This window comes from Misgurnus anguillicaudatus, chromosome 13 (assembly GCF_027580225.2).
Source record: "Misgurnus anguillicaudatus chromosome 13, ASM2758022v2, whole genome shotgun sequence".
NCBI classification, from domain to species: domain Eukaryota; kingdom Metazoa; phylum Chordata; class Actinopteri; order Cypriniformes; family Cobitidae; genus Misgurnus; species Misgurnus anguillicaudatus.
In genome coordinates this window covers 10,066,425-10,090,891 of record NC_073349.2, presented here as the reverse complement: position 1 = coordinate 10,090,891, position 24,467 = coordinate 10,066,425, and the positions used below count along the sequence as shown (strand labels likewise).

Genomic DNA, 24,467 nt, shown 5'->3' with positions numbered 1-24,467 from the left:
ATGTAAACTTCCAGTTTGTTTCCTTGTCAATCTCAATGTCTTCTCCTTCATATATTGTACTAGTCTTTGTTTTTCTTGTTTTGTCTCTCTTGCCTTGCATGTATCCAGCCTTGGGTTGTGTGTATGTTAAAGCCTTTGAGTGCTCTGATTGGCTCTGTCTCTATCACATGCTTCAGTTTGTGGGCGGGGTAACAGTTTGTCTTATCATTGCTTGTCACATTAGGCAGTTTCAGCGCCGGAAATGGCCTAAAGTGAGGAAGCCTGTCTCCAAATCGCTGTGAGTTTGGATAATAATTCTGCTTTTCGTCCATAGGATACAATGCCACCAAGCCACTACCTTGTCTGACTCACCAATCTCTCGCTTTCTCTCTCTCTCTCTCTCTTTAATTTTTCTTGAATGCATTCAGTTTTGCCTGGCCTGCATGATACAACATTCGTTTTTTTATACTTTTTTGTTGTTTTTGATCACGAGAGAAGATTCCCATCACTTGCCCCCTGATCCTCTCCATCTCATCTCGCTCGATGCCTGAAAAATTTATGTTCTTCCCACCATCACATTTTTTCCGCCATCACGTTTGTTTTTCAGGTGTTTTGTAGACATGCATCGATCCTTCTCCATTTAGATATTTCCACTTAGTACTTTTGATGGACTAGGTTTTCTCTGACTAATCTCTTATTCGTGCGTTTGCGTCTGTTTGTTTCCCAACAGAGGACAAATTTGGGAAGGCTGGGAAGGATAATTCCTGGAAGGAGGACGTCCAGGAAAACACTGACCTGTTTCCCGGAGAGTCGAACTGGTCAGAACTTGAACCTTTGTACAGACTTGATGAGCACGCCTATGATCTCAAACTCAACTTCACACTCAGTCTGGACGACTGGGCTCATTTCAGCCGCTCTGTGGACCAGATGTTCACGCTCCTCAGCAACGACAACCAGCCCTACTATCCGCCCCACCCGGAGGATGGAGAAATAAGGAGAGGCCACGCCCTAGTGTCCTCCTCCAGCCAATCCGCTTCAGCCATCTACCTGACCACTCTGGCCACACCCGCTCTTTTATTAAAAGAAGCAGGCGCTGAGGTTTTAAAAGACGCTTTGGGGTTAAACCAGGGCGGACGTCCGTCGTCTTCATCTTCATCACGTCCTCCACCTGTTCGGTTGGCAGGCGATGATTTTTTTCAACTGAAAGAAGGTTCGGAGAGAGAAGGGAGGGACGGTGACGATGATGATGAGGAGGAAGGGGAGGAGTTTGCGACAAGACGGACGGGGAGTTTAAGCTCCACCCACTGTGACTGCAACAATGTTTTGCAGGAATCGGTTTGACTCTCATTTTATGTTCCTCTCCCTCCTCAGGATATAAAGAGACTCCTAAATAATTCAGAAGGTTTATTGGCAGATCCTATATGTTCTGTTTGTCTGGAGTGGCATTATTCAGCAACATTCCCAGCTACCATCGGTCCATTTTCCCAAACTGTCTGTGAGATCAGCTAGGCTTTGAACAAAGCACATCCTTTCATCTTTTACCTATTCATTCACCCTGTTTTTATTCGTTTAGATTTGTTTTTCCTAGGGGATTTGGGATGGGGTTACGATTTATAGTTAGAAGAGTTATTATGTCCGTGCATACTTGATTCAGTTTGAAATCCATTTTGCACCCATAATCCTTGATGGCTGCTTCTCACTTACTTGGTGTTGTGTCTTTTTTATGGGACATTATCTTTTACAGCCTTACAACTTTCCTGAACAAGACCTCAAAATTGGTCAATGGTGAACGGTGTGTTTGAGAGTTTATGTGTGTGTGTATGAATATGAAAAATATCTATCTTTGTTTTCTGAAGTCACATCAGGATGATAAAACAGCGATTTTGGTTTTACTTGTAGTTTTAATTAACATTTTTTGTTTTTTCATTTATGTCTTTGCTGCCTCTTGCAGTCCTTGTTTCGAAATGTAAAAATGATGGTCATTTCTTCAATCAGTCATTCAGTCCTGATGTTATGTATTTGACTGATAATAACAATGTCTTTACCCCAGTACACAAGTACAGACAAACGTGCCGCCATATTTGTAACCCTAGCTTGTACTTAAAAAGGTTTCGCTACTAATATCAGAGCAACTATATGAAATTGATGTATGTATTTTAATGGGTGTTTGCAATTTATGTAAATGGTTACAAAATATTTTTTATCATACATTTACAAACTAAACCGATCGCCAGGCATAAAGGCATCACTCCAGCTTCAGGTTATATTATTTATGCAGTATATTTTTAACAAGAATTTAATAATACACATATTGAGTCTTTTTATGGTGATGTATGTGACCCTGTCTGTGAAATCCAGGTTTAAGTCTCAATCTAATCTTACTCAGTCAATATTAAAGATATCAAGGTTATATTTTTACATCATGTAGGATGATTTTATGTAGAAAACAGTAAATCACAAAAAATGACTTAAGCTGGATTTCACATGAAGGGTCACAAATTATTCAGCAGCCGCCAGTCACACCAAAAGCGTTTATGGCAGTTGCAGGCGCCTTTTTTGAATGATATTCTATGAGCCGTTTATGCGCGCCAATCGCACGCGCACGCGTTTTTGAAGGAGCGCTGAGAGCGGAGAAGCGGTTTCCATTGTCCAATCGAATGAGGGGAGAGGCGGGCCTTACGTTGTGGGGAGGGAAGTTAACAGTTGCTTTGAAGAACCGGACACCACTCGCTCACTCTCCTGTGTGTTTGTGCACCTCTCACCCTCAAACAAGGTCAGAGCAAGCGTCCTCTTTTTAAAGTTTCTGCTAATATGACAGTTAACAGCAAAAGAGCGCTCACGCTTCAATATTTGATTGACAAGACAGCTGACAACACATCCTCATTCCATGGCGTCAATATTTGACGACACTTGACCATGCGTCAGTGTGTTGCGCGGAGGGTGTACCTTTCGCGTCATTTTTTGACGGGCTGGGGACTTCAATACTGTTGCGTCCGTTGCGTTCTCTTTCCTATTTTCTTGCCATTTTCGCGTCGGTTTAGGGTTAGATTACGCAAAATTAAACAGTGCACGCGAAATTAAACAGTTGTCACCTGGCATTGGGCTTAGAGTTAGGTACGACAGTTGTCACCTGGCGTTGGGGTTAGAGTTAGGTTTGGGTAGGGATGTCATTATGTAAATCTGGCCCTGGGCCGACGCGAAAATGGTAAGAAAATAGGAAAGAGAATGCAACGGACGTAATAGTATTGAAGTCTCCAGTTCGTCAAAAAATGACGCGAAAGGTGTACCCTCCGCGTAACATATTGACGCATGGGGGTGAGGATGGGTTGGCTGACTCGGTGGTTGCTTAGCAATATGAAAAGCCGCGTCGCACTGCTCTTTTTTTTTTTTTAAAGGCAGTGCGTCGCGCCTTGCGTTTGCAAGCGTTTAAAGCGCTTTTGCCCGTACTTCATCAAATCCCGTTTTAGATCATTCTGACTCCTACAGATGTTTGTGACTGAGATGAAGAAGTACAAGAGGGAAATCTGACCCTAGATCAGTTCACTTACTCTGGGAACTCATTGTGTTCATTTACAGACATAGAGATTATGACAACATTCTTTGTCTAGGTGCCCACTGTATAAAGGATGGATATGAAATTGCACCCAAAGTTCATGTTAATATGCCACACCCACCCCTCAACATTCATTAATACAGTTATACTTAATACAGTTTTGTCTGCGATTGTGTAATAATTGTTAAGTACTGTGTAGAAAAAGTTGGATGGTAAGAGACAACTCGGTGAAAGAGAGAGAGAGAATTCTTCCTTTGGTGCTTTCAAAGGGATGTCTGTTTTTGAAATAGGAATATAAAAGAGATTAAATGGTTTTAACACGAAATCTTGTACAGCACTATAGATTTATCATACCTATATTTTTGTTTTTGGTTTACCAGTGAACATTTGATAGTGCCCATTACTTTGTGAATAAAGTGTTGAATGCCTAAATGATGTGCTCTGTCTGGTCTTTTCTTTTAACATAATGACAATGAAACCGACACATGTTTAGTTTAGTGTAGGTTTGTGCAAGGAATAATTGACGACGGGCTGTTGAATTATTCGAAAATAATGCACGCCCTAGTTGGTACACACATTGTGTTATACCAAATACACAAAGTAATGTTGTTAGCAATGAAATAGGTGCTCTTTAAAACAACAGGGGCCGGTTGCACCACAGCTGGACATACACCTGCAATTTACGTCCTAAATACAATAAACAAAATTATAAACACAACACTTTTGTTTTTTTGCCCCCCATTTTTCATGAGCTGAACTCAAAGGTCTAAGACTTTCTCTCAAATATTGTTCACAAATCTGTCTAAATCTGTATTAGTGAGCACTTCCCCTTTGCCAAGATAACCCATCCACCTCACAGGTATGGCATATCAAGATGCTGATTAGACAGCATGATTTTTGCACAGGTGTGCCTTATAGGCTGGCCGCTCTAAAATGTGCAATTTAACTGTATTGGGGGTCCGAAAACCAGTCAGTATCTGGTGTGACCATTATTTGCCTTATGCGGTGCAACACATCTCTTTCGCATAAGAGTTGATCAGGTTGTTAATTGTGGCCTGTGAAATCAGTGCTAGGTTGCTTGATATCGTATACACCGATCCAGAGCATCCTAAACATGCTCAATGGCAAAGCATTATAATGCTGCAACATGAGGTGATGCTCTTGAATGAATGGCACAACAATCAAGATCTCGTCACAGCATCTCTGTGCATTCAAAATGCCATCAATAAAATGCACCTGTGTTCGTTGTCCATAACATACGCCTTTGTTAAGAAAACCCCTTTCAAAGTTCCTTGAAGAAGTTAACATTTTCGACACAATAATGTCGTCTTTTGCTTTATTTCAGCAGTGAAAATAGTTCCATAGAAATGCGTTTGTGATTCGAGTGATTCAGTGACTCGTTCACAAAGAATCGTGAATTTGGATCTGTGTACTACTATTTATGCCATTCAAAGGTAGGGTAAAAGTAGTAAGAGTAATATATAGCATGAGGTCTTTTAGCTAGTCACTTGCTTCGTTTCATAATAAATGAGTAGTTTGAATGAATCGATTGAATTGAATGAATCAATGCCTCACACACTAAAAAGACTTGCCAGTGAACATTTGATAGTGCCCATTACTTTGTGAATAAAGTGTTGTTAAGAGCTTTAAAAACGAACAATATAATCTTAAACTGAACTCTAAAAATGGACCAGTAGCCAGTGAAGTGATGCTAAAATTTGAGTGACATGTTTATAACTCTTTGACCCAGTCAGCAAGCCTTGCAGCTACATTTTGTACCAACTGAAGGCGTGAAATCAAAAATGGATGAAGACCAAAACACAGTGAATTACAGCAATCCAAAGTGAGGTAATAAATGCATGAATAACCTCTTCAGATTTTGAAAAGTTTGGAGATGACCCGTTATTGATAAAAACTGTTCCTAACAACAGAATTTTTTTTTTTTTTGGACAAACATAACTGAGAGTCTATAATAACAGCTACCTGTAGGTTACTAACATGTGAGGAAATGATTGCCCAGCTCCTTAATCATTTCAAATGTATTTTTTGGGGGCCGAAAAAAAACTTTTTTGTTTACATTGAATTGGAGAAAATTATTTGATAACCATTCTTTAATGTCTGAAATGCATTCTAGCAATAGAATCACCAGCTTTAAGTGGGAGATACACCTGCAAATAAAAAGAGACATTTTGCTTCCTGATAATATCTCCCAGAGGGCACATATATAATTTAAAAAGAAGCGTTCCCAGAATAGAGCCCTGATGTACTCCACTAGTAATTGGGGTAGATGAAGAGGAAATCTTATCTAACTTTATGGAAAAAGACCTGTCTTTGAGATATAAGCTGAACCATCATAAAGCTGAACCGATTACATTTTCTAAGCGGCAAATAAGAACATTATGATCCACATAATAGACCAAAATATAATATTTTTTTATTATAAGTGCAAAATATACAATAGATAGTTAAACAGCAAAACAACAAAAACAAAACAGACAACAAAAACAAAACAACAATTGTGATGATGTTATTGTTCTGAGCAATGATAAGCAAAATAATAATAATAATAATAATAATAATAATAATATTAATAATAATAATAATAATAAATAAATAATAATAAATTAAACAGATAATAATACAGATGATGATTTTGTTATGACACAATGATAATAAGCAAAATAAAATAATAATAATAATAATAATAATAATATAACAAAATAATAATAATATTAAATGAAACAGATAATAATACATATTTGTGTAATAATAATAATATGTATATGTATATTATGTTATAATAGTATGTACAATAATGGTAGTAATAGCCATAATAATTCTAGGGATTGACAGGATCAATACCACATTTTTACCAGCATCGACTGCAACCAGAATATAATTGATCACTTTAAGCAAAGCGGACTACGCACTGTGATAAGCAGTAAAACCACATTGAAGTGTTTCTAATAAATTAGATATTTAAGAATGTACTCAGCTGCAATTGCACAACTTTTTCCAAAAGCTTTATGATCATTTTGAGACAGGAATTTTTTTCAAGACAACTCCCATCCAGACCTTGCTGTTTAAGCAAAGGTTGAACAATTGCATGTTTAAAGCATGTTGAAAATGACAAAATGAAAATGAATTAGCAGTTAAAAACTCTGCTAAGAGACGGGTCTGCGAGCTGTGGAACAAAAGATAAGTGAATGGCACTCACTTTGTCAACAAAATATGTCAAAAAAATGTGTACCTCCTAAATTCTTTGTTAAATCAATTAAAATGTTTATGTTATAAAATGTTACTTTTTAAAGTATTTTCATCTCACACAATAATGACTTTAAATAATCGTTTGTGGGTATATTCTATGCAAAAAATTATATTATTGATAGTACCAGAAGCAGCACAGAGTAGCGCTCATGCTTCATTCGCCAGCAGATGTCGCCATTTTACTGTAAACTGAGCGCTGACTGCGAATCGTGTCAACCACACACAGCAGCCTGCAGATCAGATTACAAACAGTATGCACTGTAGAGGAGAGGGCGGGGGGATAAACCCTCTCAACCACTGTCTGACCTAAACTCGAGTGGGACACAGAGCCTTAACTACACATTCAGCACAAGCCGTACGTTCTGCTCAGTGTCTGACACAGGACAGTCTCACTTATTTCAACCGCATTATTTCATACAATGTGAGGATCATGGCTGAGAAAAGGTAAGACGCAACAGATATTGTACAACTTCAGTAACTTTGAATTTGAAACTGTGGTCGACTGTGTCACGTTATTGGAATGCTTTGCATTGAATTACATACAGATATTGTAAAGTATCGAAATGATATTGTTGCTATAAAACTTTCGTGATGTTTTAAAATGTGCACGCGCTGTGGTGTCCGCGCTGAATTGTTTGCATACTGTAGTTAAAGTTCACTGACATCGGGGGTTCTCAATGTTTTCATAAGTAAAATACTTTAAAAAATTCTTTAGATTTGTTTCAATTATGGGTGTGCAACGAACTCAAAGTGACATACAAGCTATATTTTATGAATGTCGTTTTATGAATGACATTTTAAACAAGTCTTTGCGATCAATATTAGACCTACCAACTAATGTTGGATGGGTAACCTCGATATATTGATGAGCAGATGCTGTGCGGCTGATGTAGTGTCGCCTTCCAGGTGTCATCTTTAAACCGGGTGGATTTTTGACATGTTTTATTAATCATGTTGCAAAGCCATATTCATTACCGGTCTCGGAAGACTTCTCGTGAAACACTGACAGGTTTCCTGACCTTTTAAAATATTCACAATACCAGATGGACGGGATAAGTATAGACAGAAGTTTGATAATGCGTCTCAACGATCTCACGCACGCGTGTAGAAATTGATCTCTGATCTTAAAGGAACAGTTCACCCATAAATGTACCTATTTGTTTGGTTAGCGTACAGTAGTTTATTAGGTTTGTGACTAACAATTATTCCATTGAAGTCAATAAAAAAAATCTTTGTAATCTAATAAATTACCTCAATGGCAGTTCTCTGATTATGTCAGTTTGACAGACTGGTCAGGATGTCCTTTACCACTGCCCTTCCACGTATATTCTGAATGAAACACCTTCAAAAACCAATCAATTTCCAGTGGAAAACACTTTTTCTTTGTTGTACTCAGAATTGACACAATACAGAAAAAAGTTGACGGCAACTTCTAGTTCACACTGACTTTCATTTATTGATCCATATCAGTAGCAACCGTTGACTTCTTTTTTGAGGGCGCACGATGCAAAGTTCATCAAAACATGTATTTAGCTCATCATGTGGGTGGCTCTTCATGACAAAATTTGTGTTCAGTGCATCATGAACCTATATGCATCACGTGTCATGTCATGTCAAAATACGTGCCTGCTGCAGACGTTTCGACGCTTTGATGACGCTCGCATTTGCCAGATATTTGCTTAATCTCGTGTGTAATCAGAGTTTAGTGTTAAGTTAGTGTCTTGCGAGTATTTCTGAGTGAATTTTAGCGTCTCTTTTATCATAGCGTCATTTCAGCGTGTGTGCAGCAGGCACGTATTTTGAAATGACGCATGATGCACATAGGTTTACATGACGCACCGAACACATATTTTGACATGATGAGCCACACACATGACACTGTGAACACATATTTTGAATGTGCGCCCCTCGGAAGAGAAGACACCGGCCGCCACTGATCCATGTATCATTCCAAATCTGTTTGATTGTCTTTTGTGAAACTAAGGGTGTAGACCAGGATTAAAACTGTTACAATGTTGCTTTAACTTTTTGGTTCGGTTCGCTTTCACATGACAAGTTTTGACCATTTTTTTTTTAATTAAAACTCTTAAAGTGTCCTCTCTTTGGCTGCCATGGGATTCTTAGTTATCATCTGTTAAAGGCGGGGGCCATTTTCTCTGAAACCCAATGTTGACATTTGAAAACACACACGCCCCTACCCCAATAGAATCTAGACCTCTTGGTGATAGACCCGCCCATACATATGCAACCCCGACAACGATTTCGGTTAGTAGACACGCCCCTTACTGCTGATTGGCTAAAAGTGTGTTTTGGTAGTCGGCCTGACTCTCTTTTCCAAAGTTGCGTGCCCACTGGCAAAAGCAACCCCGGAGCGACACAATCCAATTTATTTAAATGGAAGCTTTATCATTTCCGGTAACACGAGTGACTGCGACCGTTGGTGACAGGAAGTGATAGTGTCCAGCAGCTATGCGACAAAGTTGCAAACAGTTAAAGTTATGCAAATGACGAGTGATTTCAGAGCAACAACCAATGAACAGTACACATAAGGCCCCTTTCTCCCTCGCTTCGAAAGCTAGACTCATTCATGAAAAACTGAGGAGTGTGACGGATCGATCACAACATTTATAGTGAAAGGGCTGCATGCATTTTTTGTTGTTGAGTCGCCATCATTTAGGTAGGTGTTACGTTATGAGTAAAAATTATTTCAAAATCATATTGAGTATGCCTTGCCATGTTTGTCTTTGTTTAAAGGTTTTGTAGCTCCTAAAAAAGTTTTTATGTATTCTCCTTTTTTGTGTTCAACTCTAAGTAGAGATCAAAAATATTTTTGTACCCTTAAAGGCTTGGCTGCTATTGCTTTTCACCTCTTTGGAATCGAAAGCAAGAATCGTTAGGAATCTGAATCAATAAACTGAATCGATTATGAAATCAGAACCAATAAATTTGTAACGCTGCCCAACCCTAGTCTGCACGCAAAGTCAGACAACAGCTGTGGGTTTCTTTGTAGCTGACCTTATATTATTTAATAATTTTGTTCGCAGTACTGTTTCACCGAGCAATTAAAGCCCATGCGTTTTGGACAGTTGGTCTAAAATATGTTTGTCCGACCGTATCTGCAAAACTCACTGCCGCTTGTATGCCGTTACCCATCATATTTTTGATCGACTATTATGTACTATAGGCGGTTTCATCGGATGCGTGTGCGCTGACGCGATACACATCTGGATCCGAACTTCACTACCGGTTTCGTTTTTTTTATGGTCTGACTAGGGATGCTCCGATCGATCGGCCGCCGATCGGTATCGGCCGATAATGGCATTAAATGACTCGATCGGTGCTCGCTAAATCTGCCGAGCTCATAAACCGATCTTTCTGTTTACTTTTATCATCATCCTTTTATCAAAAGGATCCTGAATGTGGCTGCAATTAAAGACATTTTTTACGTAGCGTGAGCATTTTTACAACCTGTTGATCATGTGCGGCGTGCAGATTTGTATGTCTCTCTTTGCCTTTACAGAGATATGCGTATTTTCTATGAGGACGCGCTCCGGTCAACAGCGCGAGGCGTCTTCACATCCCCATCAAACAGCATATACAACACACATCTATCACGGACATTTGCATCCTCATGCCAAAAGTTTATTATTTGCATGCGTTTTAAAGTTTTGAGCGTTTAAACTTTTATTTTCCTCACAGCTGCTTGTCTGCGCTCAGCCGCCGCCAATAACCACAGCAGCCTGTCATCAGTGCACGTGAACAGAGCGATCTCTCTCACGTCTTAAAGCTGCAGTAACCTAATTCATCTCTCAATAAAATCAAAGGAACCAAAACTGCTAAAAAAAGTTAGAATGTATAATTTTTTGCTGTTGGTCCAGACCAAATGAACCAAACTACAGATGTGAAAACACCCTAACACTCAGGTGTAAAACAGCCTAAAAGTAGGGCTGGGTATTGTTCAGATGTTCCAGATCGATTCAATTTCGATTCACAAGCTATCAAATCGATTCGATTTCGATTCTCAATAAAATTTTCGATTGCGGATCTCGGGTCGGTTTTTATACTCAATTCTCAATTCAACTCAATGAATATAGATTTAATACAAATACTATATTAATAAAAAAAGTACAGTGAACATAAGTTTACAAGTGGGTAATTAATAAAAAAGAAATTAAAAGCCACAACACTATCGTTGTCGTCTTGCTAGCAAAATCTAAAATGCCTCCATACCTCTTACTTTTTATGTGAAGGTGGCATCAACGTCGATGAAGCACCCAAAACCGCCACTTTAAGGACTAATAAATGAATGACAGGCTCACCTCTCGCTCCTTGGTAACATCGCGCAAGGCAAAAAGAGGGTGACATCTAGTGAAGAAGACTAGTAATTTGATTAAAGGATTAGTCGAGGTCTCCTTACATGGAGGTCGCCATTTTGTGCCGCCATGTTTCTACAGAAACCCTTAATGGACAAACTTTTTCTACTAAGTTGTCTCCAAATGACATGTTTGTCCCGTGGTGGCTACCGTAGCTTCTCTATGTGATTAAAAAACGAGGGGTCATTGGACTGAGTCATTGGTTGCAATTCACCAGCACCTCACCACTAGATGCTGCTAAAATTTACACACTGCACCTTTAATAGAGCCCAACATTTAATACTTAACTCAACACTTAACAGTTTTTTTCAACGGAGTTTCAAAGGACTATAAACAATCCCAAACGAGGCATAAGGGTCTTATCTAGCAAAACGATTGTCATTTTTGACAAGAAAAATAACAAATATACACTTGTAAAGCACAATTTCTCGTCATGTAGATCCGGTCATTATGCGCCAGCTGACCCCACGCAATACGTCATCACGTCAAGAGGTCACAGAGGACGTACGCAAAACTCCCCCCCAGTGATTACAAGCGTCTTGAAAGAGGACCGTTCCTATGTCAACTGATACTAATTAATGTCTTTGTGGCAGTTTATTGTTTAAAATGGTCCGCAAATTGTGACCTCCCTACGTCACTATGCATTTACGTTAGGTCGCGCCGGACCGGACCTAGACGAAAAGTTGTGGTTTAAAAGTGTATATTTGTTATTTTTATTGTCAAAAATGACAATCGTTTCGCTAGATAAGACCCTTATGCCTCGTTTGGGATTGTTTATAGTCCTTTGAAACTCCGTTGAAAAAACTGTTAAGTGTTGAGTTAAGTATTAAATGTTGGGCTCTATTTAAGTCCATTAAAATTAGAAAAATCCTGCAATGTTTTCCTCAAAAAACATAATTTCTTCTCGACTGAACAAAGAAAGACATCAACATTTTGGATGACGTGGTGAGTAAATTATCTGGATTTTTCTTTTAAGAAAATGGACTAATCCTTTAATGTTAATCTTACGTTCAATGTTTGCAGAAAAAATATGGACAAAAAAATGTATTCTGCTCTTTAAGAATCGATTCTGATTCGACCACGTTTTAAAAAACGACTAATCGAAATTCAATTTTTTTTGCCCAGCCCTACCTAAAAGTGTCATGATGTTAAAAAACTAGAAAAAATATGAATACTATTAAACTATATAGTCCATGTGCATTTGTGTGAGGAAGAGTAAAAGTATATATAGTTGTATATTTCTCATGCATTCACTTATTTTGAAATATGGCGAGTCAAGATGAGTCGTGCAAAGTTACTTGATAACCAATGGCATTTTTATTATTATTTGGTACTTTTTGGTACCAAACTTTTTGATTAAACTTGAATTAGCTATAAATGATTAAAATCAGACCACCCTGTTTATTAAACCAATGGGGGTTGATATCTTTTGAAAAGGTCCCATGCCAAACACATCTTTAGCTTTTTGTTGTTTACATTGCCAGCAGATGGATAGTTCTCATCACCAAGAAACATATGCTGAGTAACAGTAAACAGTCTCACCCTATCAACTTAGTGTTGCTATAGCAGCATTTAGCAGACTTTATAGTTGCTTTGAAATGGTGGAGCTGTTATTGGTCTGTGGTAAAGCCTTAATTACTGGTTTCTCTTTTGGACCTTCTCAGATGAAATTACAAATTGGTTTGGCACTGGTTTAAAACAACTGAGAGAAACCCATAAGCAAATGTCTAGTCTCTGATGAAAACATGGAGTTGTTTTCTCTAGTTCTGGCTTCAATCCAGAAGTTTATTTGCATTTTGTATTGGATATTTACCAGGAAATATTGTCACTTACGTTCACCGCTTCATGCTTTAAAGCTTAATATGGAATGGCAGAAATATTGCTGAAATAAAATGGTCATTTGTGATAGACGTGGGCCAGATCTGATGGAAAATGAGGTTGTGGGTGTGCGTTTATCCAAACTTGGCTCGGCTATAACTGTGTAATTGTAGGGTTTGTGTGTGAGATGAAATATCTTTCTCTTCCATTCACTTTTTGTGTTAAGCTTTTCTCCAGTAATATCTCCAACAACACAAGCCGGCCTCTCCCCGTGGAGTCTTCCTGTTGGGAAAAACAAGAGCGCTCTTCCCACTGTGTGTGTCCTGCTATAGAAAACTTTTGACTGTTTAGACGGGGTGTGTTTTCCAGCGAACCGGCGGTTGTGGATCTGGATGTCAGTAACAACAGCATGTAATGATGATGAAGTCGATAACAAATATTAACTTCCCTCTTTGTTTGATTTAACTCATTGTTGCATCCGAAATGATGCACTATTACATGACGCACTTTTTCTATCTGTCTAAATGTTTACTTATTTCTCACAATAATCTTACATTATTTTCTTACAGTGTCTTTTTTTTTTAGCAAATATTGATATAGTATGCAATTAATTGTGATTAAATTCTAAATACAGACATCCCACCCCTCCTGGACGTTCCAAGAGTCTCCCTCCCACATATTGATAGTGGCTCAGTGGTGCCTCCAAATGATGGAAAATATCCCGGAAATCAGTTATTTGAGAATGCTAGTTAGAAAGGTCAGGTTTAAATAATTTTTGACAAGGTCTCAGTCTGAAGAGACGAAGCGACAAAGCTACAGAGGGTGAATTCTTATTGGTCTCTCTTTCTGATAACTAGCCCAATCAGATTTTGCTATGTGCTGTTTTAAGCCGCTGTCACACTGCCCTTTTCGTACGCCAATGCGTTAGACCGAAAATGTCAGTGTGTTCTCATAAGGATTTGTATGTATTATGAGATTGCTAATTCGTATGAATTCATACGAAGTATACACAAAAACATACAATTATCATAAAAATACAATAATGAAACCCCACTCCTAACCCCTAACGTCACTGGGGAAAAAGCAAATCGTACAAAAATGTAGGAATGTGGTCGTACAAATCCATACGAATTACCCACCTTGTAAAATACGTACGAAAATTGCCATGAGAAAGTGTTGGAAATGCAAGATTGTGCGAAAAGTTTGGTGAACTTTGACCTGCGAATTTGTATAACATGAAACCGTGTGACAAGTAGAAAATCAGTATGTCACGGGCACGGCATGACCTTTCTCTTCTGAAATGTAAAGATGAACGAAATGCTTTCCGCCCATATTTGCAGTAACGTCCGAAAAATATTATCATTATTTTCGTTTTTCTTTTTGGGGGTGGGCTACCTGTGTGTGTGACTGTGTGTGTAGATCATAGTATAGATTCAGATCTGTTCATATGTCTGCAAAGCTTTCAGTTTGGGTTTTTTATGCGTGCTGCTGGAAACATTCTTCATAAAGGCTCTTTGTGTGTCTTTGTTATAGCAGTCATAAATTAAAGAAGAGCTCTGCTGAATATCAGTACTCGAACGCATTAACACATATGTCATCTCCAGTATGCACATCTGCATGTTTCTGTTTGTGTAGGTGTGTTGGAAAAAGGGCTTAATTATCACACCAAACCTGAAAACAGAAACACATATGCTCGCCGAGTTGAGTTTTAAAGCAACATTCCCAAAGTAGGTGGGTATCTGCTGAATATTAACCAAAGCCCACTGAAGTTAAAGCATTTAGCCTGGAGTGGCAGTCATTAAAGGCACAGTAGGGCATGTCTGCGGCTGCCCGAAAATAACTCACAACCCCCACTGAGATGATAGGAAGCTGAGCCAGACAGCACTCAAAATCTAACCCTGCTCTCTCTCTAGCAAACTTGCCTTTTTCTTTACTAGTCAGATAATGTGTGGAGAAACTTCTTCAAAACGGACAGACGAACATGTTTGGGGCATCTATCTATCTATTTATCTATATATCTGTATCTGTATGTCCCTGGCTGTGTTGTGCAGAAAGCAACAGTGCCAAAACGTGCCGTATTGTTTCATTGAAATAGTAACTTTCTCCTGTTTTTTCCTTGTCTAAAATGGAAAATGAATAGTTAGGAATAGTTCAGCCAAAAAGGAAAATTCTCTCATACATTAGTTTACTCAACCTGTGTTATAAGAAGATAACATGACATTAATGCATTTTGCAGAAGCTTTAATCCATAACGACTTACAGTGCATTCAAGCTATACATTTTACCAATATAACCACTTTGACAAAAAGATTCTGGGATCGTTTCTGTAATGGGGACTTCTTAACATTGCCGTACGATGTGTGCAGGAGGCGCAATAATATTACGCAGTGCCCAAAAATAGTTCCCTATAGCTGGGCACTGAGAAATATCATTGCGCCTGCTGCACCCATGTTACGGCAGCAAAGTCCTTGATTATTACGCCAGAATGAAAGTATAATTCCTAGCAATATTGGGCTAGAAAACTGCAGCTTTTAAATTTCCATCGTTCTTAGTACACAATGTAACTACAAAAAAGTCAAGTTTTAAAGAGGAAAAATATCGAAACTCTTTGGATATTTTTAAGCGTGATGCTAATGGTCTAATCAGATTCAATGGATTAAGCTATGCTAAAACTGCTAGCACCAGACCCGGAGATCAGCTAAATGGATTCCAAAACAGTAAAAATCAAATATTTAACTTTAGGGGAGCTAGAAAATTAGCATATTTTCAAAAAAATATGTCCCTTTAATGGAATAGCACATCATGCGCTTGATTATAAAAATTTTCCAAGTGCACAATTACCAATGCATTACACATCATATCACGAGTTCACATTAATATGTAATCAAAAGGGAAATGAGATAAAGCATATTTGGCATAAGAGTGAGGCGGTGGGGTGGCTATATGAAGAGACCTTTTTGCGCTGATTGGTTGGATTACATGACCATGCTCCTACGAACTTAGTTAATAAACTTCATAACGTGTCTTAACAGGATCTTTACGGAAAGTGTGTGAACGCATGCACAGATTTTAGAAATGAACCAACCAATAAATTAACCAAAATTAACTGATCCAGGACACATTTTCTGTTTATTTTGCGTAATCTGTGTGTGAAAAGGGCTTATGTGTGGATTGAACCCATACGCTTTTGCTGCTAACTCAATGCTCAACCAGTTGAGCTACAGGAACATGACACCACCCTGTAAAAAAAGTTAACATATTGCAAACATAATGGCCCTGTCCCAAATGGCGCACTTCATTTGGACTTTCGTTCTCGTGGCCTTAAATTGCGCATGCTCGCTTAGTCTACGAGTCCGTAGGGTGTCCCATCTGTCATTTTTATGCTTCAAAGTGTGCTCATTAGCCTCTCCTTTGCACCCTTGATGCGGTGTTTTGCGAAGCCCGCACTGCACCAACCCAGAAGTCCTTGCGAAAAAGCAATCAGACAATGGAAGGGAGGAGTTCACACTGGTGGGTAACTTCTCTTCCTTTTTAAGGGCGTTTTCACATTAGCACTTTTGGTGCTCACCCGGGTTCGATTGACGTCAGAGTTCGGTACATTTGGATGATGTGAACGCTGTCTTCCGAACTCGGGTGCGCACCCGCGAAACGTACTCGAGTCTGCTTAAAAAGGGTGGTCTGGGGTCCGGTTCATGTGAACTCCAGAACGGTTCGCTGCTGATGTGAACGCAATCGTACCAAATCGCGGAAGTAAACCGCTGTTAATTACGTATTATGTGGAATGTCCCACCAAAACAGACATGTGTGTGTGTGTGACAACAAAATGCATAGAATGCTTGCTAGACTTTTGTTCTTATTTTTTTAAACCTTTGGTTTTGTTTTCAAAGAAATAATACGGAAACCCACTTGCGTCTGTCTGCTGCAAATATACTAAAGTCGTTTAGACAACAACGGGCTGTCCGCTGATGTCAATTTTTGCGGATGCATTCAGAAATCATCTCATCTAAAATCATCTATTAGCGTTTTTATACTCTAAAAAATATTTGGCTGTTCTTTCCTTCATGCTAGTTAATAATATAGTTAATATTATCGTCAGTAGTTTATGATGTCTCACCAGTTCCCATGAATAAAATGCTGCCCTACATTATTTTCATACAGTATAATAGCCTGCTCTTCTTCACACTACACAATGTAAATTATGTTGCCTTTAAGCTTGAACCTTATTTCATTTACATTTTGCAGACATATCTATTCATAGTGACTTAGAATAAATTCAAAACTATACATTTTATTAGTATGTCTGTTCCCTGGGAATCGAACCAGTCACCTTTGTGCTGCTTATGCAATGCTCTCTCAGTTATGCTGCGACAACACATGCTGCTGTTTGCTGTGGAAAATATATTAAATATAAAGCTATTTCAAGTGTGTAACCATCTAAAACCACAAGAATTGCACCATTAGTGACATTAGGCCTTGCCCACCCTACCCATTAGTCCTCATAAGTGTTTGCGATCTGGAGACCCTGTAATGTAGATACCAGTCAGCAGCACCAATTCCCTTTTCGTTTGAAGGAAGTCTCACACATGTTCCTTTCCTCGGATGAGAGAGATTGTGGCTGCTTGGGGATTTTAACACGGGACGACACAACTTCTAAAGTGCGCATACACACATACACACACCTGCCCCAGAGGCTCTACCCTTGTACTGTTAAGTCCCTCTTAAGTCCCTATTGAAAAGCTACATTTAATGAGGTTGGCAGAAATTTGAGTGTGTACAAGACTTCCCTAAAGCATCTGGACGACTAACACGCTTTACCGAATCCTTTCGAACAGATACCCTGTTCCCCCGAAACACTCACATTTGTCCTTTGAGCCACCCCATACACTTGGCCGGCCCCTTTGCAAACACACCGAAGTTTCTTATTTATCTGATCTAATGGTCACGACCTGCAAAGGGCTGCGGGACAGGCAATCTTAAAATGTGTGTGTGCATTTAAAGCTGTGCGCTAAGGATTGAATCAATAGATTAAGGAATGTGTGCGCTTTAAATAAGCACATATGAAGCTTTTAAATATGACTCAAGGCTTTAGTCATGATGTGATCCAACAAGTTTCACAAGCATGAGACCTGAACACATCTAATATCACTAAGAAATTAGGAATTGATGTTACCTTGACAACCATTGACTGGCACTTGATAGATTGGCAGCAGAAGGATGGGAGAGATTTGGACAAATGTTAAACTGTAACGTATTGGCTCATACTGTTTGCTTAGTAAATATGTCACCGGTGACATTTTGACCAATCAGTGACCAGGTGCATGATGAATGCTGATGTCATCGAGGAAGTCATGGGAATTTGCACTTGCAAATGAATGAGGTCACTGTCTTCGTTTTCTTAACTCTAAGGTTTCTCCAACTTACAGTATATTTGGCCAGTGTGGTGATGTTAGACTATCATACTGTGTTAAAGGACTTTGTAAGGCATTTTTTTGTTTTGCAAAAAGTGAATATTGCAGTTTGTGTTCATACTTTATCAATTATTAAATTTTCTAAATGGATTGGGTGTAAATAGGCCTAACCGTCCATACACAAACCCTTGGTGTGCTGCTTCAACTACTGTATATACAATATGCTTTTGTGTCTTTTGTGTTTTTCTTTGGACCTTTATGTTAATTTAGATAGTAAATAGAGGCAATGACCCAAGGACACATGGCCTGTGTACTAAAAATGAGTAAAAAATACCCCAAAAAAGTGTGGAGTGCCACAAATATCTCAGTGAATGCTAAACAAAAACAGAATTTTAGCATTAAAGCCAAATAAACATCTTGCTTTGAAGTTTCTGACTCATTCTTCGTAGTGAGCGTTTGTATGTACAAAACGAAATGTACTGGATTGCAAATAGATTTCAGGATTTATCTCTTTGATGTCCTGTTGAACGCCGTCGGCTGACACATGATGGACTGGCAATATAATTGTCATCGGAAGGGTGGAAGAGAGACGAAAGTTGGGATGAGAACATTGCTTAGAGGCATCAAAGTGCTCTTACACATCAACCCTTGGTGCTCAAGGGTTGTGACATTTCCTGTTCATCCCTCATTTTTTACGCTTATGGTCAAAAAAGTCAAAAATCACAAAATGTGGTGATGTAAAACACCCCGCTTGGCCCCGCATTAACCTTAAAGCCTGGAATCTGAATCAGACATCTTGCTAATTACCATTAAATGGGAACCAGACTAGTTTCGGTGACAAGCACAGCCATTGTCCGTGTTCAGGGAGTGTGGCTAGCTCGGACGCTAACTCTGGAATGCTAATTCCATTAATTGCAATTGAGGCTACGTTAGCGGTAGCGACTGGCTAAATGCAGGGACGCAAATCGACTGGAAATAAAAACTAAACCACAATTAGTGAATTACTGGCCATCAATGCTACCAGTATGTTTATTAGCCTCCAGTTGTTAAGTATTTTGTCAACTTTTACTGTAAAGTTTACAGTTGTTTCACTAACATTGTTAAATTCATGAAAGAAGAATGAAAGACAGGGCTTTGTGTTGCTTGGTTGGTTGGTTACAGACCGTCCTATCAGTTTCTGTGTGCATGAGGAGAATGTGTCGTGTGGAGATCTTTGGTGAAACTTTATCCGACAATATAACAGATGAAGTGGCCCCGTCCTTTTGGGGCCGCGCTGATAGGATCTGACTCAACATTTCATATTCTATCGCAGGAGGCCACTCATCATATCTGGTGCAGAAGTCAGCAACGTCTCCCCTGAAGTGCGTGTGCTTGTTTGTGCATGTTGTCTGTCTCAGTTTATATGAAGGGGTACTGTTTGTTTGAACTGGTTTAAATGATGAAGTTCTGCATGAGGTGAGAAAAGACGTTCGTACGTAAGTGAATTGAAAGACGTGGGCGCTATTTTTACCAGACGGACACATGCATTCAAATCCCACGATCATTTACATAATGCAAACAGAGATGTTAAGATTATTCGCAGTCATTGACAAGCACACACTCATGTTTGCCTTAGTATCTACATGGCCAACAAGGACATATTGTGTTGGAGATACAGTTTAATACAGTATATGTAATTATAAACTGTTTATCCAAAGGTTTTGTCAGATTTAGCTAACGTGGAAAAATTTAAGTAAACCCATGAATACTGCTTTAATTACCCAGTCAAGATGTTTGCGTAAAAATCCACAAAGGGATTTTTAAACAGATACATTTTTATTAGGAATAGAATTTTTTAATGCAAAACAGAAATTATGAAAGTTTATGCATTCAGTATATGTGCAAAAATCACACACACTTTGTTCTGTTTCATCTGACATTATTTCTTCCGTTGGTCACCTTCCAACATTTTCCAGACATTCATATGTAATTCCCATCTCCGTTACAAGAAACACACACACACAAGACAAAGAGCCTATCTAAAGCAGCGTGGTCTTACGGCGGCCTGCGAGAACGTTTAGTGGAGCTCGTTTCTGTGTTTTTCTGGATTGACCTGCACTTGAAAGGTCTCACTCACTGGAAACGGGGTGATCCCATTGTGTATTTTTCCCTTGTAGATTGGACTGTGTGTTTGTGTGTGTGTGTGTGTGTGTGGACGTGTACCTGTTTTAGAAAGTGTCCTATAAATATTGTTGCAGAGGAGGAAGAACCACATGGCTTTTAATCTAGTTTATTGGTCTAGACCCGTAGGCCAGGCAACCCAACTTTCCTTATCCCCCGAGTCATTATGAGGTATTTTAAACCTCAGATCAGATTAAGCCTGTATTAAATGAGGCGTCTGATTGCACGTCGTGCACAGACTGACTAAAGTACTGTCTCTCTTTTTAAACTCTTTAGTAAAATAGATCTGCCCCCACATGCAATTGCTCCATTTAAAAATATGCACCAAAAAACCTTATTACACTCGGGAGGGAAACATCCATTATCAATAACGATACAAATTATGTATAAAACTGTACTTTAGTACATAAAGAGGCTTTTTTGTATAGACCCCTTCAAGGTTTGTAAACATTGAATGACTATCGGGTGCGCGCGCAGCACGGGGTCAAAGTGTTCATACCATTTAAGCTTTATAATTTAATCTAACAGGGCTGAAAAATGATGACTTACCTCAAATAAAGTGAGCACTACAAACACAAGCCTCTTTTATATTTGCATTGTTCCAATCTGCACGTTAATTGCTTGCAGCCACAGATGTTGTAATTTTTTGTTTTTGAGATTCTGCATGAATCGCGAAAACTTAACGGAAGACCTGGTGCGATTTTCACAGCTCACGACGTAAGTAGGCATTTTTGACGATACCGAATAACACGCAACTCAATCTGCTGTAATGACTTTTCTGATCCCGACATGCGGAGTGGGTACCGCCTGTGACGTGAACCGTGAAGGGGTCTATTAACGGTGGATTATACGCTGTGGCCTGTACGCTATAGACGGTTTTAGCAGTAACAACATAAACAAGCGGCTTCACGTAACTTCCGGTAAACTCTGCGAAGAATAAATAACAACAAGTCCTTTTAAAGTATTTTATTTATATAGCAAGCAAAATAAACAACACCTAGATTACATACAAAATTTTGTTATTTTCGACGAGGTATTTGTTTAAGAGTTCAGTTTCAGCAACTAGTCAGACCATTAAACAAACAGAAACCGGAAGTAAAGTTCAGACCAGACGCATCACCGCATGTGCGCCCGATGACACGGTCTATAGGCTACACAACAGTTTTCATTTATACATCTGTGTCGTTACATATGCAAATCGCTAGTAGGCGGTGTCCACAGGCTTGTTACAGTATCAAGGCAAAAGCTGAAGAAGAAGCAGATTGTGTACATTGGGTACCTGTCCCAAATGGCGCACTTCATGAGGACTTTCGGTCTCGTGGCCCTTAAATTGTGTGCGCGCGCTTAGTCTACAAGTCCGTAGAGTGTCCCATTTCTCATTTTTACACTCCAAAGTGTGCTCATCAGCGCCCCTTTTGCACCCTTGAGGTGGTCTTCGGTGAAGTCCGTACTGCAGCAGGCTTTATGCACTTTACCAACCCAGAAGTCCTTGCGAAAGACCAATCAGAGGATGGAAGGGAGGAGTTCACACTGATGGGCAACTTTTCTTCCTACTTCCGCCGTGACGCCCGAGTCTGTCCCAAAGTACAACTCTGGTGCGCCCTCTTGGACTCACGTCAAGGGTTCCTAAGGTCTGCATGATGTCATAAAAGTGTGGACTCTGAGGAGGCCCACAAGTCCAGAGTGTGCCATTTGGGACAGGGCCGTTGTTTGAGAAGAAGTGATGGAGGTAAATGCGACGAGGAGATGCAACGCAGATTTTTTTGACCCGAGGGAGAGGTTCTTTAAAAAGCGCTTGGGTGATTCTCACGAAAACTTGGTTTTAAAAATGTCAAGCATGAAAATGTAAAAATTGCTTAAATTTACTTTTTTCCCACCAGACATTGAAAAACAAAGTCTGGAGTAAATGGGAACATTAATTTAAAAACTTTTACTTATCATTTAACACTTTTTGTAACATAATTTAAAAAATTAGTCCTAAAAAATCTCATTACCGCAACAGTCAGAAAACATCAACACTGACATATTTTCAAAATGACATGACAAACCTGAAAGAACATAATTTGGAGATTCTGCACATGCATTTAAAATCAAAGTATTATGCTTCTATTAATTAAATTAACATTTAATAAGCATCTGTTGCGGTAATGATAATCAAAATGTTGTGTAAGCATTCTGACAAGACAATATTTCAAATTAACTGTAAAAAAATGATCTTACCTGGTAGCCATCTTGAAGTAACTGGTCCATGTGCTTGGTCACTCAAAATCAAACTTTATTAAAATTCTGTATGTGTGCTTAAACTGTTCTCAAAAAGTGTTGCGGAGGATGAGAACATCAGGCATGGACACATCATTTTCCTAATTTTTCTTCATTATTATTATACATGAATATTCAGTAAATATTTTTTCTGTCATCTAAAGTAGTCTAGCAAAACATCCATTTATTTTTTTTCTTAATATTTTTGTGTTAATTTGATTAAATTACAACATAACGCATGTTCAAACACAGCCGGACATATTGCGGTAATGAGAATTTCAGCAGAAAATGAGATAAAATTTCCAATTATAAATTCTTATGTTGAAATCACACATTGTGCAAGGTACAACACAGTGTTGTGTTAATTCTGATGCTTTTTAATGTTACTATATTACACATTTTAAAGCTAAAATCATTAGTGGCGTGGTGTTTCAATGGTTTCGTGAGAATCACCCGCTTGAGGTCTGCATAGCATTGATGCATTGTTACATTTTTTAAAGGGTGCACGTCAGGCTACGCCGTAGGCTACTGCAAAGGGTTCAAAAATACAAATACTTTCGCTGTTTGAAAGAAAAGAACCTTGGACAGTCCTCAATACATTCTCTTTTTTCACATAGGAAAATCATGCAGGTTCTGAATAACATGTTGAGTTAACGATGACAGAATTTTTATTTTTAGCTAAACTGTTCATTTAAATCAAACTACAGTGTGTTCTCCTCTGTGAACCTGCTCGGTTGATAATGAATAGTTATTTTGTTAGCCATGCACAGATGGGAGTTGGAGCAACAGTATGGTAATCCATCGTAACTCGGCCCTGCTGAAATCTGCCCATAGTCCTTACATGATTTAATCAGGGACACGGTGAACTATGTGACCTGTTGCATTTGTCCTTCAAGTTCTCTGATAGATTTGGGCCTAAGAGTGATGAGTGCGAGAGAAATTGCTAGATTCAAACAAGACGTTCGAAGACATATGTTTGCAGCCAGGAATGACTCAATGTTTTGGCAAGACCTAAAACTGCTGCTAACCTGTGGTCCGGTCTTTGTCTTTCTCTTTTTGATTTATCTCTGTTAGCCTCTCTCCCGCTGTATATGGTTATTTTCACAGAAATTAAAAACTTTGTTTTTGGAATGGAAATATCTAAACTTTGTTAAAACAAGATTAATTTGCTTGAAAAGCAAGCATTTTTCAGAGAACAAGCATTTCGGAGAATGGATGGATGGATTACGGTTATTCATACTTCATTGTAGTTTTTTTTTTTTTTAAAGTGCACCTATTTCATTGCTAAAAACAATGTTATTTTGTGTATTTGGTATAATACAATGTGCTCGTGTGGTTTATGGTTCATAAAACATTATTTTCCACATACCGTACACTTTTGTAGCTCCAGATATTACTTTCTTAACACACTGATGTTGTACAAAACTCATCGATTTGAAAAGCTCTGTGTCCCAGCTAATCTGTAAGTTGTGATTGGCCTGAATACCTCTGACGTCAGACGGAAATGTGACGCTCCTTACCATGTTTGAGAGATTCGCTCACAATGCAATGCTAACAGGAGTTAACTTACAGGCTGTGAGTCAAAGCAGGAGGAATTATGATAATTTCGGTCTTGTCTACATCACCAATCCCAGGAAATAAACTGTTACC

The 24,467-nt window shown here is 38.8% G+C and overlaps 2 protein-coding genes across 6 annotated transcripts in view; both read left to right on the top strand.

The window, feature by feature from the left end:
• sulf2b (sulfatase 2b) overlaps positions 1-3,964 on the top strand; it is a 226,799-nt gene extending 222,835 nt beyond the window's left edge. For 3 of the 5 annotated variants that reach the window (XM_055187941.2, XM_055187942.2, XM_055187943.2), the window contains one exon: positions 710-3,964. In XM_055187941.2, coding sequence (XP_055043916.2) covers positions 710-1,320 — 611 coding nt within the window. In that variant the 3' untranslated portion in view covers positions 1,321-3,964. Of the gene's footprint in view, positions 1-223; positions 278-709 lie in introns of all 5 variants that reach the window. The other 2 variants (XM_055187945.2, XM_055187946.2) reach the window with 2 other exon arrangements.
• A 3,103-nt stretch (positions 3,965-7,067) lies between these two features.
• Positions 7,068-24,467, top strand: part of arhgap46b (Rho GTPase activating protein 46b) — a 96,715-nt gene continuing 79,315 nt past the window's right edge. The window contains exon 1 of the mRNA XM_055187936.2: positions 7,068-7,243. Within this exon, the coding sequence (XP_055043911.2) occupies positions 7,230-7,243 (14 nt within the window). The 5' untranslated portion in view covers positions 7,068-7,229. The remainder of the gene's footprint in view (positions 7,244-24,467) is intronic.